The 18,325-nt window shown below is 40.5% G+C and overlaps 1 protein-coding gene across 1 annotated transcript; it reads right to left on the bottom strand.

Annotated features, from left to right (window-relative positions):
* Nucleotides 1-6,625: 6,625 nt before the first annotated feature.
* On the bottom strand, nt 6,626-16,992 carry ZFP64 (ZFP64 zinc finger protein). Its single transcript, XM_062009060.1, has 6 exons — nt 16,880-16,992; nt 16,067-16,306; nt 14,515-14,676; nt 13,618-13,680; nt 13,140-13,391; nt 6,626-9,513 (listed from the first exon to the last, which is right to left on the bottom strand). The coding sequence occupies exons 1-6, from the start codon at nt 16,932-16,934 to the stop codon at nt 8,213-8,215; spliced, it is 2,073 nt and encodes a 690-aa protein (XP_061865044.1). The 5' UTR covers nt 16,935-16,992; the 3' UTR covers nt 6,626-8,212.
* Nucleotides 16,993-18,325: the final 1,333 nt, after the last annotated feature.

Below are 18,325 nucleotides of genomic sequence, written 5' to 3'. Positions count from 1 at the left end.
TAGGTTGAAGACTACACTCCCATCACCATACCAAAATCCCAGCTAGCTCATGATGTGGATGTGGCAGCTGACACATTGCTGAAAAACTAGACATCTAGTTTGCCATCTTTGTTAGCTTTATCTTTGTGTATCACTTGGATGATTCTTTTAAAGTCTGTTAAAATCCAGATTCCACCAAGCAAAGAGACCTGGGGCCAGTGCAGCTCCTGCTCCTGTGCCTGAAAGCCTCTCTCATGCCACAGGAAATCTAGGCCTGACCAGCATGTCTTCTGGCACCTATGCCACCTGGCCTGCAAACAGGATTTAGCTGCAAATGTGAACTTGGTTTTCCAGAGAACTTCTCTGCTGCAGCTTCATCAAAAGACTGGCTTACCCTGTTGCCTTCAGTGCTTTGAACTTTAGTCTTCAATCCAAATGAAGCACAAATGAGAGCCATTGACACTGTACTGAACTTTTAAGGCTGACACGCTATTTAGCAACTTATTAATGCTCAATCTTTTGAGGAAAGTTTTCACTCACCATCCACTCTAAAGAGCTTTGTCAAACTGTAACCATTTTAATTTTACTACAATTGCCCCTGGAGGAGCTGGTGAAAGTTATACCAGCTGTACATTTATTTTACTGTTTTTACCTCCTTTTTTCCCTGATCATCAGTCTGTCAAGGCTATCAAGATTTACATTTAAATGTAAAACTGGACTGTCCACCAAATAGCCTTTGAAGCTATTAGCTGTGAAAGATAATCAATTGGGAATGGGCCCCTGCAGAGTACTTTTCAAGCAGAGTCATCACCAAAAAGCAATTTTGCTGGCAGGCTTTTTTTTGTTAAGAAAAAAAAAATCATGAACATTCCTATCAAATTAAAGTTCTATCAACGGCTCATCTGTATGATTTTACAACAAAAGCAAAATTTAAAGTTGTGTAGGCAAATTGGTTCACATGATAAAATCAGAACTTTTTAGGAGGGACTAAGGATTGGCAACTTTTCCATAACTCTCCAGCAACTGTATTTGCAGAAAGAGAATGATCCAGTATGCCTAGAAATGAAAGTGCTACTATTTAAGATAATAAGCCTTACATCAGTCTTGTAAAAATTTAAAACCAAGGTACATTTTATCATCTCTTTACTTTACAAGTCCAACATGACATTTTACATTGTTGTTTTCCTACAATCGTGTCACCATTTATAGTCCCTTTCCTTTATTAAAATAAAAAGCATGTTTCATGAAGAACTTTGATCTATTAATTATGACTCCATGCATTATGCAGTTTAGCTTTATGCATTCCTGTTCTTTCAAATTTTCCTTTAGGCCATCATGCAATGTGACTATCTCCAGTACCTATCTAGGTATCTGCATCTCGCTCATCACTGAGGTATCCAAGTTATTCTCATCCTCACAATATACTACTGAGGTGCACGTCACCTGAGGAATTCAGCAACACTACTACAGTGAAAATACCTATTACCAATGTAATAATTAAATATGGCCAGTAAGTGGAGATACACTTTGGAAGAAGTTGTGATCAGCGTTAAGGAAATATTTTCTTTTAGAAACTGACATTTAAGAGGTGTAAATAGAAGCATCAGGCAGAGTAAGCACCAGGCTGCTCAGGGCTGAGAGACTCACAAGGAACATGGTGTTGCTACCCCTGCTCTGCCTCATCTGGCCCAGGCATTCACAGGCTTGAGATGCTTCCATTTTGTGATGGAAAGAAAAATACTAGAAAGTTGTCTGAACACCTCTGACCAAAAGAGATACTCAGGGTTAAGTCTGCCATGTAGGGCCAGCCATTATTTCTAAATAGTGCCTACAAAGATAGCTCAAAGATTTTAACAGCTCTTCACTTTGAATGACATCAATTGAAAACTCACACTGGAGGTTTCTCTAAGCTTGATGTCTGGTGGCTGGTGTGCCAGGTTTGACAAATTGAGATGTTCATGGCATAACATTATTTTTAGGAGGAGGAGAAGGCAAAACTGCATCCTTGTATCCATAGAAAAGCAGAAAAAAATCTGCAGGTCCACAGATAATACTTTCCAACATACTGTTCAGCTTTTACCTACAAAATTCACTCACTCTTATCACTAACCAAGGAAGCTTTTGCTTTCAAACACGAAAAGCAAGCTTACATGAGGTCTCAAACTACAAACTTAGAGCAATCCCCATACCATTCTGTATCTGTAATAATACATAATTCCTGTCTCTTGCAGCTGAAAACTCAACTCCTGAAAATTATAAGTTATCTGATAGCACAGGTCACAGAATTCAGTGACATTACAGCAGCAGACTGAACATATATGTTATCACTTTAATGGTATATAGCATTAAACCCCTCCTCCCACCGTGCTTTGTCATGCACTTTTTTACTTCCTTACAACATTGGTAAGTCTCTAAAACATGAAAGACAACCATGTAACCAAATACTGTATTTTTTATGAGTCCTTCTCTGTGTCCAGCAACTGAAATAAAGACAAAGGCAGAACTGGATACCTGAGAGAGAAAAGCTTTTCCTGCCACAGACTTTGAATTCACAATGATACCTGAGACATTATTTCCTCAGGTCACTATAGAAACCTTTATCACCTTATGAAAGGTCATCAGGATAAGTGACAGGAGACATCAGTTTCTCTTAACAATATTGGTTTCTCTTCTTAAAATTTAAATAACAAGGCTAAAGATTTTCCAACTAGAGATGTAAAAGGCCATTAGAGTATCCAGTCAATATTCCTGAAATTATAGATAGAAGCCTTTCTATCTATTGAGGGCACAGCAAATAGTTTACAGACATCAGAGCATCGCATTGGACAAAGGATGACTGACTATATTTTGAATGTAAACCCAAATGAATAGGTGAAGAACCAGAAATACAGAATAAAATACATGTATCTAAAAAAGAAGCCTCTCCCCAGTTGTCTGTAATCTAGAGAAAATGTCTTGGCATGCTCCTAACATTTTTAAAGAACAATTTAAAAGCCCACAACAGAAAGTACTTTCGAGTGCAGTCAGATCATAATAGCAATAAACAGCTCTGCCAAAATGATTGAGAAATAGAATTTCTTAACTGCAAACCCCACGTGTATTGAACAGAAGTTTGGTTTTCCCTGAGATCCCAAAAGAGCTAGCTTTAGGCCAAGTTCTACTGCTTTTAGGTCTCAGCTCACTGGAGGACTTGATCCCATTCACTCATCCAGAAGTGCTTCCTGGTGCATCTGCATATCCAGTAACCCTCCTGTGCATGGGACAAATTGATGCTGGTTTTGAGCAGGAATCTGCCATTTTGATGCAAATGACAGTTAAAAGTGTTTATCAAGACCACATAAAAGATACTAGCAACACTGATAGAAGGTTTAATCCAGAGTGCTGCTGGTTTATTGTTCAAACTCAACCCTGCGCCTTTCCGGGCACATTGTGCAAGAGCTCCTGCAGATAACTGCCACCCCACAACACAATTAAAGGTACCAAAGACAAATTTTTCTTTGGACTTTGGATTTTTTTCCTGATACATGTTTCTACCTCACAAAAACAAGAGGAGAAAGCACATTCTAGCAGGTCTTGCAGAGGATAAGCCTCTGCTTACAACAAAATCAAAACCAAACCAAGCCAACACCCCCGAAAAATAAAAAAACCCAACAAAATCAGAAGAAGGTTGGGAAGGATGCTGGAGCAGGGGGTTGTTCCATTTGAAATGCATACACACTATGTGCCACTGCTTGCTTAGCTTTCTGGCTAAGGCTCTTGGTCTGTTCAACTTTATTTCTTTAAGCAGAGATTTATATTCACAGAAGATGGAGAACAGTAGCACACTGTACAGCTGCAATTGGGACCCCACAAGCAAATTATGTGAAAAGCACAGGACTGTGGAGAGGAAAACCTGCAACGAATGTGTTGAAGGAAGCTAACTGTGCAATACTTAATTTTACATTTTCCTCCTTGAGCCAGTTCAGTGCAATGCAGTGTAAACATCACTCCTTTTCTAAGAAGTCTTCCCCAGCAGCAACCTGGGCAGCTGGGTTTGCTCGCTTAGTGCCACTTGTGCACTATGGGGCTCAGTGCTCTAGGGACAGGTCTTAGATCTCCAGGCAAGAGAAAGAAAATCCATCCCAATATTTCCTCTTGGTAAAAAGACAACCTGCTACAGACATCTGAGGCTATGGCAGAACTCTAGAACTCCAACAATTAATTTCCCATGTGCCTGAAAGCAAGCAAGCTCTACAAGAGACACTTGTTATAGATTATCATGCTCTTTCAAGCGAATGTTCTATTGATAACATGGAGAATGTATCAAATGAATATCAGAGATTAAAACAATCTGCTTCTTCCAGCTCCAAAACACAAAGACCGTTACTGTCATACACAGAAATAGAGATAGACTATTGAACAGAAAGTTGAAAAAACTTGCACCTATGTTAGTCTTGGTTATCAGCTGCCTTTTTTTTTAGGGTGGAGGAAAGAAGTCTCTAGATTGTTCACTTAAACATAATGTAATCAGCTAAACAATGTTGAAGAAGCAGCACTAAGCTTTGTCTATTCATTCACACCATTTTGTTATCTTTCCTGTTTATCTTAGAGGCACACACAGGACCAGAATGAAGGTTAGGCTTTACAATATGACAAATCTACTGGCTTCCTATTTTAGAAGGTAAACAAGCCTTTTTGTGAAACTGAAATGCAGATAACAGAGCTGTGTAATGTTAAGTGTGACATTAGATTGAACATGAGATTCCTGGATGTGGTGGTGCATCCCCTGGGTGCAGGTCTGTTGGCCAAGTGCAAACACAGATAAATAGCAGTTCAAACCATCAGCTTTGTCAAAATCCCTCATTTTTTATCATTCTTTGCATGTGGAAACTCTGCAGCTGCAAACTATATACTGATTAAAATAAACAGGGAGTAAAAAATGATCAATTTAAGATAAACTGTGAGATTAAGTTTTGGCCATAGATCTGTTTCATGGGATCTGAACAGGAAAAGACTTTGGACATTTATTTGTTGCTTTTTATCTTAAGTGAAAGTAAGAATTTTACAGTTAAGCTTTCTGTAACATCTTCTAAAAGCAGATTTTGAAATGCTTTTACCCTGCAGAGAGTTAACAGCAGGGAACTTTTAACAGGAAACGTATCAAGCAAAACAAACCACACTTGCAAGTTTATCTGGATCTCTAGCACCACCTATGGACATAAAGTACTTCACGCTCATGAAACCCTGCATGCAGTTTTTATCCTAACGAATGTGTGAAAATTGTTACTTTTTAGTTGCCAAGTTGTAGTATACTTGTACTTACAAGTTGATAGGCTTGGTTCAGTTTTAAACGCCTGAAAGCCTGTTTACCTTACCATTATCAGTTGGTCTATGTCCAAACTTTATCTTAAAATTAGACTACTACCCCCTTCACAGTAACATACAGCCACCAGCTCTAAAGCCACAGCAGCAGATGTCCCAGGCAGAAGTTTTTTGTCCAGCAGGAGCACATGGAAAACTCCATCAGCAGGGTCTCTAAGCCTCTGAGCTGATATGCAAACTCTCTACCCAAGGGGCTTGTAGAATTAGAACACAATTATCCTTGAGATTGCCAGCCTTCATAAAATCAACCAGGAGGAAGTATCAGGAAGATGGCATATGAGCAGGCAGTGACAGACTTACCACTGACAAAAACAACTATATAACACAATAGAAGTTTTTCTATCTTCACAATAAAGGGAAAAATAACACAATGGGTACTAAAATCTAGACCACCAATGGACTGCTTAATCCTGTTCACCAGTGCTTACAGCAGAAACACTGCACATAGCCTGATGGTACAGATCATGCAGGTATGTACACACAGATTCAGAGATGGGTTCAATAGTGAAGGTTTGTTACTATGCCATGTGTTTTAATTAAAAGATAACAAAGTGTTTGATCTAAGCTGCTCTAGTGATCATTTACAACTGGGCTATCAGGGACCACATATAATAAGATCAAGCACTTACCTGTGATGCCTTTTATCTTCCAAGTGCTTTACAAATAGTCTCAATACAGCTGAAATGTAACAATCAGGTCTGTGCTATAGGCACCACAATGAAATGTGACTGGAGAGTCACAAAGCAGCAATGCCAGCGTTAAAATGCAAAGTATTTATGCTTTCAAGTTACTGTTCTCAATGAATGTTCTTGCAGCAATCTGATACAGTAAAAGCCTCCCACCCACTTCTTGTTTATACAAAAATAGGTGACTTGGAACTGGGTCTTGTCAGCTCCTTAAATCACCTATCTGTAGGGGAGATATAATTAACAGATGACAAACCTGTATCATCAGAGAAGTTAGAGAACAAGTGTAGGGAATAATAAATCCCGAAATACAATTGTCAGTGAACTCGGAACTTGTGCTTTGTATTTCAGTGCAGCACAGTGCTAGGAAACAAATCTTTAATAAAGCCTTTTTAGTGGTGTTTCTCCCTCTAACTGGATTATAGTCTTTTCTAACAGGCACACTGTCAGGCCATTCAAATCAAAATTCAGATTCTAAAAGCAAGATTATTGGAAAGCTTTTTGTTTTAAAAGAACAATAACTTAGAATCAAGGATTAGGCAGGTGTAAGAGATATGGATCTATTTGCCATAAATAATGAAGACAGCGATACTGGAGCATTCAAATTTAAACAATTCTTATTTCAACAACAAAAAACAAAGGTCACAAAGGTTGTTTTCAAGAACAACCTGTACAGTGAGTTACGATTGCATTTTCCTACTTGCCATTGTAAAGCAGGAAGCCTTACCCTGTACATAGACTACATATCACACAGAGGGAAGGAGTGAGGAACACCCCCACATACACAAAATAAAGGCAGTACAAGCTAAATGTTTCAACCAGGAGGCCTGTTCAGAAAGCAGTTCTAATTACATAATATTTGTATGTTTTGTAAACCATGTTTCTAGTACATAAAGCAATCACTCAATGTCTCCCACTAGCAAACACCGTTAAATTTAACTTGGCTTCAATTCCCCAAGAGGGAATCTCAGAGCTTGTTTTGATAACAGTCTCTTTTCAGTCTTCACATACGTTAACAATTGTCCTTGGGATGCTGTCTGGCTGTGAACCAGTGTCTGATTTTTGCAGATCCAGGCACCTACAGAGCCATGTATTTTCCCAAGTGGATAGTCTAACCAGAGTGTTTGGATATTATTAGCTACCACTATATAAGAATACTCATCAGGTAGAGCTATAACATTGCATATTTCAAAATAGCCTAGAATTCATTCATTATAGAAATGTGAATCATATAATGGTAAATTACTCTCTCATCATGATTCAATCTGAATATATGCTAGAATTTCAGGCCTTGGATTAGAACCTACTCTTAAAAATTTAAAGATGGAATTAATTCTGTCTTTTCCTTTTCCCCCTTTAAGTGAAAATGTAATGCACTTTTACCTGCGTGCAACTACAAACAAGCAGCATCAAAATAAACCCAAAATTTAAGTAGTTTGTAAAATATATATTTGTAGTTGTTTTGTTCTCTAAAACACTAGTTCCTCTCACAGAGATCACTGTGCCACATAGTATAACTTGTAATACTGTTCTTGCTAACAAGGCTAGTTATTACTGATGGATGGACAGAATTATTTTGCTTTCTAAAAAACAATCACCTGGTCTTCTGCATGAGCATTTCCAGATTAAGTGCCAGGTGCTAACAACTACAGATATTAAGGAACAGCCTCCTTAATTCTTACTAGGGCTGCTTTAGACCCAGTAGACAATATTTCTTACAGCTCAACAGTCAGCCAGGTGCAGTGAATGCATACATAGCATGTAATTGAAACAGATTTCACTTAAAAAACATTGGAATGGCTTGGACTATACCTTTTCACCTGTGCATAAAAACTCGTCTGCTGTTAAGGTAACTCAGAAGGTGAGGCTTACTTATTTTAACCAGCATAATACGAGAATCATATCCTGGGAAGCTTATTGTTTGGGGAAATTGTCAACAGTTGCTTTGACACTCAGATTCTGCAAAAAACACAGCCTCCGATTTCAATAGAGGTACATAAACATACACATCCTCTTTTTCACATTCAAGCAAGAAGTGTGTTTCCATGTACAAACAAGCAGACTGTCTAAGTGGAAAATATTTGGCTTTGCAGGACAAATCCTGCATTCACTTATGTCTTATGCATTTCTGCTGAATTCAGCACTGCCTCCAAGACTGAAATTTGTTTAGTAATAGTACTTTGCAACTAATCTGGTATGGAGTCTGCTGGACACAGCAAAGCTGTATGTGCTCCATTTTGAATTATAGAATAGGTCTGCTTTGGGGTTTCTGTGTGAGAGGAGGAAGAAAAGATTGGAGGAGGGGGAGCTGAAGTAGACACCGTTATACTCTGACCTCCATCACTAACCACAGTCACTTCTGTTGCTCCTTCTTGTATCAAAGCATTAAGGCCTTCTAAGTCAGAACAGCTGATCCCAGAGCTGGTGATGAAAGCTTGGTTTGCTGAAGCCTCGTGACTGCTGACAGGTGCAGCAGGAATCAGAGTCTGATGTAAAGCACTTCCATCGCTTTGGTCGTGGGTTGTGAGGAGAACTGCTGGCTGTGCCACAGGCCCTGCTTCACTTTGAGATATGGGAGCTGGAGGTGGCGCCAACAAACTGACTTGGCCAAGAAGCTGCAAGCGGCTGTTGGCTGAGAGGTCTTCCTGATTCTGGCTAACTAAAGTAGGAGGCACAACATTCACTGATGCAGCCTGAATGATACTGTTAGTCTGAGGGACCTGGTGACCCACAATGATCTTGACCCTTCCTTCATTGTATGGGGAAACCTGAGCAGCCTGAAGTGGGACCTGGAGATGACTGACAGTAATTGGGGCACTGGTCTGCCTACTGGAGTCCATCTGGAGCTGTAGAACAGCCAGTTCATTGTTTTTAGATCCATTATACATACTGTGCTGTTTCTTATGACTCCTAAGAGAGTCTTCTCGGACAAAGGAAGCATCACACAGGTCACACTTAAATGCTTTCTTGGCATCCAATTTGGCAACTTGCCTAGAGCCACCTTGCTTTGGCCTATCTCCTTCCTTCTTCTCCACAGTTTGTTTCTTGGCCTTGACTTTGTCACCATGAGCTTTCCTCACATGAGTTGTCAGGTTGCTCCGCTGTTTGGTGTCAAAGCTGCAGAATTCACATTTGAAAGGACGATCTTTGCAGTGAATTCGCTCGTGCACTTTCAGAGCTGCCTTGTTGGAGCAAGAATAGTTGCACTCTGAGCATTTCACTGGTTGCTCGGGCTGATGAGTTCTTATGTGATGCCGAAGGCTTGTTTTGTTGCCACACTGAAATTCACACTCTGGACACTTGAGAGTATTTTCCATGCTGTGCTTGATACGTATGTGTGATTTCAAGTTTCCTTTCATGGCACACCGGACCTCACAGAACTCACATTTGTAAGGCTTCTCACCAGAATGCACACGCATGTGCCTCTTCAAATCTGAGTTGATTTTAAATTTAGCAGGACACAGCTGACATTGGAAAGGAGCATCTCCTGTCAACAAAAGACATAGTTCAAATTACAAATGATACACCAAGATCCAGTGGAGACATCAATGCTATGATGAATTATGTACCACTGACTTGTCCTAACTATCTGTAGACTCACACCATATTTTCAAGATGTGTAGAACTTCAGTGGCACAGTATTTATCACCTGGTCTGACACATTTGTGTACAAACTCTCCACAAGCATGCCTGTCTACATCTGTTCCTTTTTCATGCCTGTATCTTAGATATTATCAATTTTATTTCATTTTGTGTGTAAAACTGTTCAGCGTGCTCCAGAGATGCGCCTGGAGTTTCTCATACTGTTGATGAAGAGGGACAAATATCTCAACTAGTGTTAAAATGGATAACAATAAACACTGTAACTTTAACAGCTGCTATATTTTTGAAGTCTAAGAAAAAAACATAAACATAGCTATGTCTTGGGTTTACATTATAAGATTTACAGGGAAGCTTGTAAGTTAACTTTAAGCCTAGGTAAACAGTCCGCTATGGCAGAAATGGATGCTTAATGGTAACCAGCCTTATTGCTCAACCACATATTCCTTACTGCCTTTCTTGTATATTTGTTAACAGGGTAAGTTAGGTAATCTGACAAAAAAATGATTACTTTTTCTGCCTCATTCATGTGATGCAGCAAAAATACTACTGGTGGCATAGGAAGGCAGTGCAAGGTCTTGTCCAGGACATACGGAGATGGAGGGACAAACATCCATGCCTGGGTCAGTGTCAGGTGACTGCACAATCATAGCATTACTACAGTGAGAGGTAAAAAACCAAATAGAGATCATCACAGCTACATAAATGCAACTGGAAAAGACAAATGTGAGACTAATGAAACGTGCATGCAAGTGTGTGACTAGGAAAATGTGCTTACATGGAGAAGTAACATTAAGCTTTTGTTTTTCTGGCATTACAGCAACTAAGAAAGAGCTATTTGCACCATGTGTCATACCTAATCATGTTCTGCAGATCATTTCAAGAAAGTCTACTTCCAGTTTGTATTCATGCAAACGGGTATGGAAAATATTAATACGTATCATGTTCTTTTCTTTTGAGAGCAATGCTGATCCAGAAACCTAACAATAGCAGCTGAAAGTTAACCAATAAAGCACTAAAAATTAATAGTCATCTGCAAGATCTCCGTAAGCCTATTTATGTCAGACTACCTACCCAAATATTCATTTAAATTGCCTGGATTGAACCACTGTTTTGCATTTTCTTTATTTGCAGGCTTGGGTCACAACACACAGGACTAAATTAAGCTGTATCTCTGTTTAGTCCATAATCAGTTCCAGGATGAAGACCAGTGATTCCACTCTGAAGTCATAAAAAAAAAAACCTACAGCAAAACTACCAACTCAACTAAATAACTGTTCACTTTTTTTCTTTAACCTAAATATAAAGTTCTCAAAAATATCTGAGCATAAAAGCTTTAGGTAGGATTATTTTGAAAAAATGGAAGAATTGTGTTAGGTTCTAAGACATTATTGGTGGTGGGAGGAAAGAGCACATGTACTTAGTTCAGCGAGCATTTATCTTATTTAATAATCAAACTGCAAATGGATGATTTATAAGTTAATATTTTATAGAGTTTGTGATAGCTGTATAATTTTGCATAATTTGCTTATCCAGCTCCATGTGCCATAGGTTTGGCTGCATATTTTTCAAATCAAGTTGTGGCCTACTGTGCTAATCCATGTAGCTGTTTAATAATTGAGACACATGGTGTATTATCTATATTAAACAGATTTTATTAATGAAGATGCACTGTTTGTTCATCTAGTTTATTTTACAGTCTCAGCTGCACACTCAGCTACTGAATTTTTATCTACTTTGCTGCTGAAGGCATGGTAGATATTTCAATGACTTATTTTTTGCATATAAGGTTGCACATGATATGAAAAAGAATTAGTAATTTTACTGAATTCAGCAAAGTACGTTGGTTCTGTTTATTTAAAGAATGGTCTGCTATTCATATTCCTTTGTACTTCTGTCCATACATAATTGACACTGACAGAATATAGCTTAAAAATGACTGTCTGATCCGTTATGAAGATGATCTCACGCTGAGCAATATAGATTACACTCGTGTTTTAGAGAATGACTAATTTTATTCCAGTAAGCAGTATGTTCTAGATACCACTTTCCTCCTAAAGAGTGGCTGTGTGTATAACAGCTTTGTAACCTAACAAGGATGAAATGATTACTTTCACAATTCTCATGCCTCCTTCCAGTTAAATACACATACAAAAAAAATTATTTTACAGAAGAGGATTTATTTTTGAGAAATGGAAGAGACAACAAAACTGAAGACTTGAATTCTAGCATAACATAGTTGCTTAAGATACGATGGACTGATCTGCCAAAAAGAAAGAAGGTAGCCTAAAACCTCTTCCCAACTACTGTAGTATTTAACACCACAAAAATTTAACTCTGAGAAATACAAGAGAATCATGATCATTGATAGATTCTCACAGATGAATTCAGAGCTTATCTGCCCATGTACACAAATGCACAAATGTGCATGCTCTTATATGACATGGGGAAAATGAAATACCATATTCTGTTTACTAAGAGGTGACTTCTCGTAACAACCCATACTATTTTGACTGACCATCACATCATCTTATATAGCAACAGAAAGAGAAACTTGTAAAACAACTGCCTGACAGTCCTGCCTGTTCCATCACAGCAGATCTGAGAAGTATGAAAGATTCCTTTTGCTAGAGATAGATGGGTTTAACCCTTCCCTCCTTCACAACGCACAAGGGATTTATTTCTTCTGTCTACTCAAATTAAATCCCATCTTGCACACATCTGAACTAATGTTGTTTAGTACTTGAATTCAGAATCAGATGTAAGATCGGTTCAAAGCTAATCTAGTACCACTGAACCATAACCACCTTGCAGCTAAAATTCACAGAACTAATCAAATGTATAAAAGATGACACAGGCTAATTCAGTACCCTGGATTAGGTGAAAAACAACATACAAAGGCAACAGTACAGCACTACCTTTACAGAAAATCTCTTCTAGTAACAATCTATAAAAACTGGTTCAAACGAAACTCAGGCAAATAGTGCAAATATAAAATGATACAACGTTTACAAGTCTGCATGCTAAGGCTTGCTGTCTGTACAGAAAAATGATACGGGTAAAGTGCTGGCTGCTCATACTATAAATGTCCATCGGCCTGCACATGGAAGGAATCACAAGAAAAGGTCAAAAGAAGATGTACTTAAATTGCTAATGACTTGCTAATTTACTGATGAAAGAAAAATTTAATTATGCAGCTGAAGTTTGCACTGATATAACTGATAGGAACCGAGGTGCTCTTAGTCAATCAATCAATAAATCAGATCCTTCAGTTCTATATCTAACAGGGAGTTTCAAAAGCAATTTAGATGAAAATCTACCAAGAGGCAGATCTGACTTCTAATTGCTTCCAGGTATTTTTAGTAGAGCTGTATTGCCCTACTACATTCTGTGCCCAAGAAATTCACAGAAGCTGGATGTCCAGAAGCTCACATGTTGACACCTGTCTATCTTTTAAAAATCTTCCCTATGACCTTCAAACCTTTACAGATCTTAATGTTAGTCTAAACTTACCTGTGTGGGATCTGAGATGTACAGTTAACTGGCTAGAGTTGCGGCTGGCATAAGGACAGATCTGGCATTTAAAAGGCCTCTCATTGGAGTGGATGCGCTGGTGCTTGTTGAGACTGCTGCTGTCAGCGGCTGCATAGTCACAGTGTTTACATTTGTAAGGCTTCACCCCAGTATGAGAACGCATGTGCATCTTCAGCTTGTCTTTACGACTAAAACATTTGTTACAAACTTCACATTTATGGGGCTTGTCTCCTGAAACAAACAGAAGAGTATGAACACATTGAGAATTTTTGCATCATAGGAGTATTGTTGCAACAAAAAAAACCCCCCCAAACTTCATGCTAAACATTTAACAGAAAAGGGACTGGTTTTCAAAAGCTGGACACTGGATTTCAGCAGCCCTCCCATCAGCTAAGAACTCTATGCTCCAGAAGGCTCTACGCCCCAAACAAAAAGAAAACACAGCAATTATATAAACCTGTGTGTGTTCGTAGATGACGTTCCATATCCTTCATACCATAGGAAGTCTTGAACTGGCAACCTGAAAGTAGGAAGATTAAGATCCTTAAATTCAAGGAAAATATAACAAAATAATAATGTTTCTTCTCAAGAAGATTTTCTTTAAAACTCAGTATTAGCAGAAAGCAAATTACATCTACTTAAAACAGCGACTGACTTAACCTATGAATTTTCCTCCTGCCTCCCCTAGGAGGCAATCCACTCTCCACATTACTGTTTTCTGTAAGCTTTGAAACAAATGCTCTGGAATCTCTGCCTAAGATTTGAGATGCTCTTCATGGTACAGAGGGGATGCTAGGAAAACTAATTAATTTCATGTATGACTTCAATTGGAAACTTGGGGAACAGCTCACCGTTCAGGAATTCTGTCCAAGTGGAAAGTGTTACAATTTCAGGGCAGAGAAATGAATGCTAAGCATTTCAAATGTGCCTTTCAGGTTAAGGTAGGCTTTTGAAGAGACTGTGAGTTCTGCTACCATTAACACGACTACTCATCTACAAGGCTGTCTCTGCACACATTTTCTGCATATAGCATGGTTTTTACTCATTAATGTCTCCAAATAATTTGGTTCAATCCATTCTTATAAAAATACCGATATAGGCCAATGTCTACATGCAAACCCACTTCAGCATGGCCAGAGCCTACCACAGTACAGCTCCAAAGTCTAGGGACATGCAAAACCAACAGCAGAACTACTACTTGTATCAATGGTAGTACAACATCTTTAGTAAGTAGTTTGCTTTCCAGTTTCTGCACGTCTTAACTGCTTAAGACAGAGAGACCTACTGTGCGTATTGCTACATGAAACCTATCCATTTGAAAATGAAAAGGAAGAAGGTATAGCCCACATCTTACCTGGGTAGCAGCAGTTTAATTTCTTCTGTGTAAGGGAGGAAGTTGATTTCTTTGAACGTGCTTTTGGTGGCGTAGAGACGATAGCAGCAGTTGTGGGCTCACTGCTCTCACTGGGCAGGTATGTTTGATAACCATGTTCAAAAACAAACTCTGGTGCAGAAACTAAGCACATAAATTGGTTCAATTTGAGAACATTAACTTCTCCAAAAACAAAAATGTAATTATTTTCTAGTTTAATTAGCTATTTCTCTAATCTGTTTGTTTTTTCTTTTCCAGCAATATTCCTGTTGCTGGGCTCTTATTCACCTGAGGCAGAGAGAAAGGGGCTTTGCTCTCCCTTGCTATCCTGCTATCAGTCAAAATCCTGTCAAGATTTGATGAGCCATGCTGAAATTAGTACAAGTCTACGTAGGCCCACTTGTCTCCCTCTGAATCCTATCTGACTGCACTGTTCAGTTCCTTCAGTTCTTTTTCTGATGCCTGTCCAAGTCTTATATTAATAAATATGTTTGTTTTTCAACACTGGCTGTGCTATGGCCCAAAGGAGAAAGAAAAACCTTTACATTTTTAAAAGGAAAATGTTTTTCAAAAAGGCATCATGTGAACAATTTCTACCAAAAAAAAAAAAAAGTTAAGAGCCCAGTCTCTTTCAAACATACTGTTTTTAGCTGTTACTCACAAGAATAACAGGTGAAACTCCCTTAGCCAAAGTAGCAGCTTTTAAATCAATTAAACAACGCTATACCCCAAAGGGCAGGAGGATATAACTGCTCTCATTTTGAAGATGAGTAAATATGAAGCAGAAAAGTGACTCATCCAAAACCCACACTGAGTTGAGGGATTATAATACAAAAATTCCTGGAAATGAGCCCTGAATTCAGTTTGTTTCATTGCTCTTCCAGATTCTCTGCCCTAATCTGTCTATTCAAATTAAAAATCAAATAATTTGGATTTTAGTAAAGTCCTAGACCAAAATAACATAAACTAAAGCTATATATAGAAAAGAAAACCTTCATACATGGAACAAAACGCTAGTTTTATTTAAGTGTCTCCAGGATTAGGACCTCACTTGAGCCTCTGCATAGGCAGAAATTTTGAGTAATATTTTTCCTGCCAATTAGTTGTGGGAGCAGTGCTAGGGAATGCAGTGTTCTCACATAAAAAGGCCTGGATTGGTGCCTGACAGCAATTCCATGCCTGTTTTTCATCAAGAGCACTCTTAAAAAAAATAAAATGCATAGTAATTTCATTGTTTTTCGTAAGTATTGACAATTTTAATTAGTTTGCACAAGTTAGTTATAAAACACATTAAACAATTCTCTAAGTAAGCTTGTATCGCAATTAGAAAATTAGGTAACTGTGGTCATATAAAATCCAAGGTGGCAGCACACCACTTACTTTTCTTCCTTTCCTTCCAGGTATGTGATGATTAATGTGAAAACTGTTATTTTAGCTTAGTGTTATGGGGACCCATGAGTGGAGGGCTATGTAACATCGACACTTTGCATGAGTTGACTGCTTTGAAGCTCCTGGTACACTAACACTACTATACCTGTGATGGTTTGAGTCTCTGAAGCAATGGTCCTGGTTGTGGTTTGCGCCTGTGTTGATGGTACCGTTTCTTCTGACACAAACTGGACTGTACTGGTGGCTCCAGCTGTTGCACTAGTGAGCTGGCAACCACTTTGCTTGTGCCCAACAAAGGCATCGAGGTTATTGAACTGCTGCTTACAGATACCACAAATGTGAATGTCCGGGGTGAGCTCCACCAGCACAGTGGTGCCACCGGGAACTGTGGAAACAGAAGCACAGCCAAGAGGGCATCCTAAGAAAATAGAAACAGGTGAAACTGCTCACAGCAACGCCCAGACATACTGCCGAACCAAACACCCCGGCTGCAGAGCTGCCCCTAAGGGCCCAGGGCGGCCTGGCTTTGCCTTGGGTCCTGGGGGTCAATGAGGTGCAGCGGGAGCCCCGGGGCGGGGCCGCTGGTGGGGCCGCCTGTGCCTCGGGGCCCGTTTCCCCGCAGGTCTCAGGGTCCCGGGGTGGGCCCCCAGCGCCGCGCGGAGAGCACGGGCCCAGCATCCGCTACCTCGCTCCACAGAGCTCGCCCGAGGCCCAGCGGCCGAGGCCCACTGCCCGACCCGGCGCTCCCTGCCGCCCACAGCCCCTCATCGCCTGTGCGGCCGCGGCGCTCACCCAGATTCCCGGGTTCCCCGCCCCCCCCGCCCCCAGACAGGTTCCCGGGCTCCGCTCCTGCCCGTTTCATAAGCTACTCAGGTTTCGGGGCCTGTCCAGGCCCCGGTTCAACTCGGTTTTCGCCGCGCGGGCCCCGGAGCGCGCATATCCCGCAGGCGGCACTTACACTGCACAGGGCCGGGAAACGCCGGCGCCGCCCCCCCGCCAGCGCCGGGGTTCATGGCGGCAGTGAGCCCCGCACGCCGCCTCCGCCACCTGCAAAAGGCTTATTACCGACGAGGCACCTTCCCCCCGCGCCTCTCGGTCGCCGGGCAGGGGCGGATGTGGAGGAGCCGAGCATGCTCAGTGGCAGCGGCGAGGCTGCTGCTGCCCTCACCGGCTGCCGGACTGAGAGCTGTCCGTGCACCGGCGTCACGGTTAAACTGCACGCAGGAACATCCCTGACCAGCCACACTGCCATTTAAAAACCCAGTGGCCGGCAGCTCGAGTCTCATGTGTTTCGTGCGAGGCCAGCTGCCCCACGTTTGCCTTGGCTAGGGCTGATGGCTGCTCGGTCACGGAGCTGAGGCTGACGTGGTCACGCCGTGGTAGCAGGGCTGAGGCCTCATGCGTTCCCTACACCTGCTTCACACACAGGCCTGATTCTTAAATTAGGGTTTGAAGTTGTCTAGGAGTGCTTGTGGGGATTTGGCAACTAGTTAAAGCTGACACGGGATTAAATCTTGGGGTAGTAGAAGCAGTGAAAACTATCCTGAAGTTCTGGCCTTTTGGATCATGGTTTTGGTGCAAAGTCTTTATAGCACAACACTAAAAGCAGTGAGGAGAATCAACTTTGCTACATGGACATAATTATCAGAAGAATGACTCCGATATTCCATCTATTTTTACCAATCTTTCTTTTCAAGACCTCTCATCTTACAGGCCATTTATCTTCCATAAGCCCTCAACCTTTCATTCAGTCTTGCTTACCCCAAATCTTGAAGATAATTTAATTTCTAGTGCCAAATAAATCTAATACCTGCTGAAGATACGGGAAAGCCTCTCCATTGTTTGGGTTTCTGGATGTAGACCTCGGTGTGCATTACAGACAGATAGCATTCCTTATGCTCAGGGTTAGAGTGAACTATTTCCTATAAGACGGCGCCCCTTTTTAGGGAGGTTTGACATGTTTTGTGTCAAAGGCACTTGGTGCTTTGCAGCAACAAACTGGCTCAACAGTCTTCGAGCTAGATTAAGAATGCAGCTATTCAGGAAAGACCCACAGCATTATAGGTACACTAAGAAGAAGATGGAAAGTTGGAAGTTGGATGGCTTTTACTTTGACCTTTTTCAAAATGTTTTGAATTTTACCAAGTTGTAAGACAAAAAGCTCCGTTTACGTGTGATCAGTAAAGACTCAGTATTTGGCAGGTGAAGTCTCTTGATAGATGCAGTCTATTTATGTGTACTCTGCATCCAGTTTGGGCTCCTGCTACCTACAGGCTTGTGTTAGGCACCGGTATTTCTTGTGTTCTCTGAGGAGGGCACAGTAGTGGGGAGGAAGCACCTGGTGATACAGGGGTAAAGCCGCTGCAGAGGGAGAAAAATGGACTAACATGGGTAACCACAGATC

Source organism: Colius striatus, chromosome 16, assembly GCF_028858725.1.
Source record: "Colius striatus isolate bColStr4 chromosome 16, bColStr4.1.hap1, whole genome shotgun sequence".
Lineage (NCBI taxonomy): Eukaryota > Metazoa > Chordata > Aves > Coliiformes > Coliidae > Colius > Colius striatus.
This window is presented reverse-complemented; position numbering and strand designations above follow the sequence as displayed.

Excerpts from the sequence above, each read along its gene's own strand:
- ZFP64 (XM_062009060.1), bottom strand. The coding sequence starts at position 16,934 with ATGAACCCCGGCGCTGGCGGGGGGGCGGCGCCGGCGTTTCCCGGCCCT. Across the intron at positions 16,307-16,879 it reads GTTTCCCGGCCCTGTGCAGT|TTCCCGGTGGCACCACTGTG; the intron begins GTAAGTGCCGCC and ends CTGTTTCCACAG. Across the intron at positions 14,677-16,066 it reads AGAGACTCAAACCATCACAG|TTTCTGCACCAGAGTTTGTT; the intron begins GTATAGTAGTGT and ends TTATGTGCTTAG.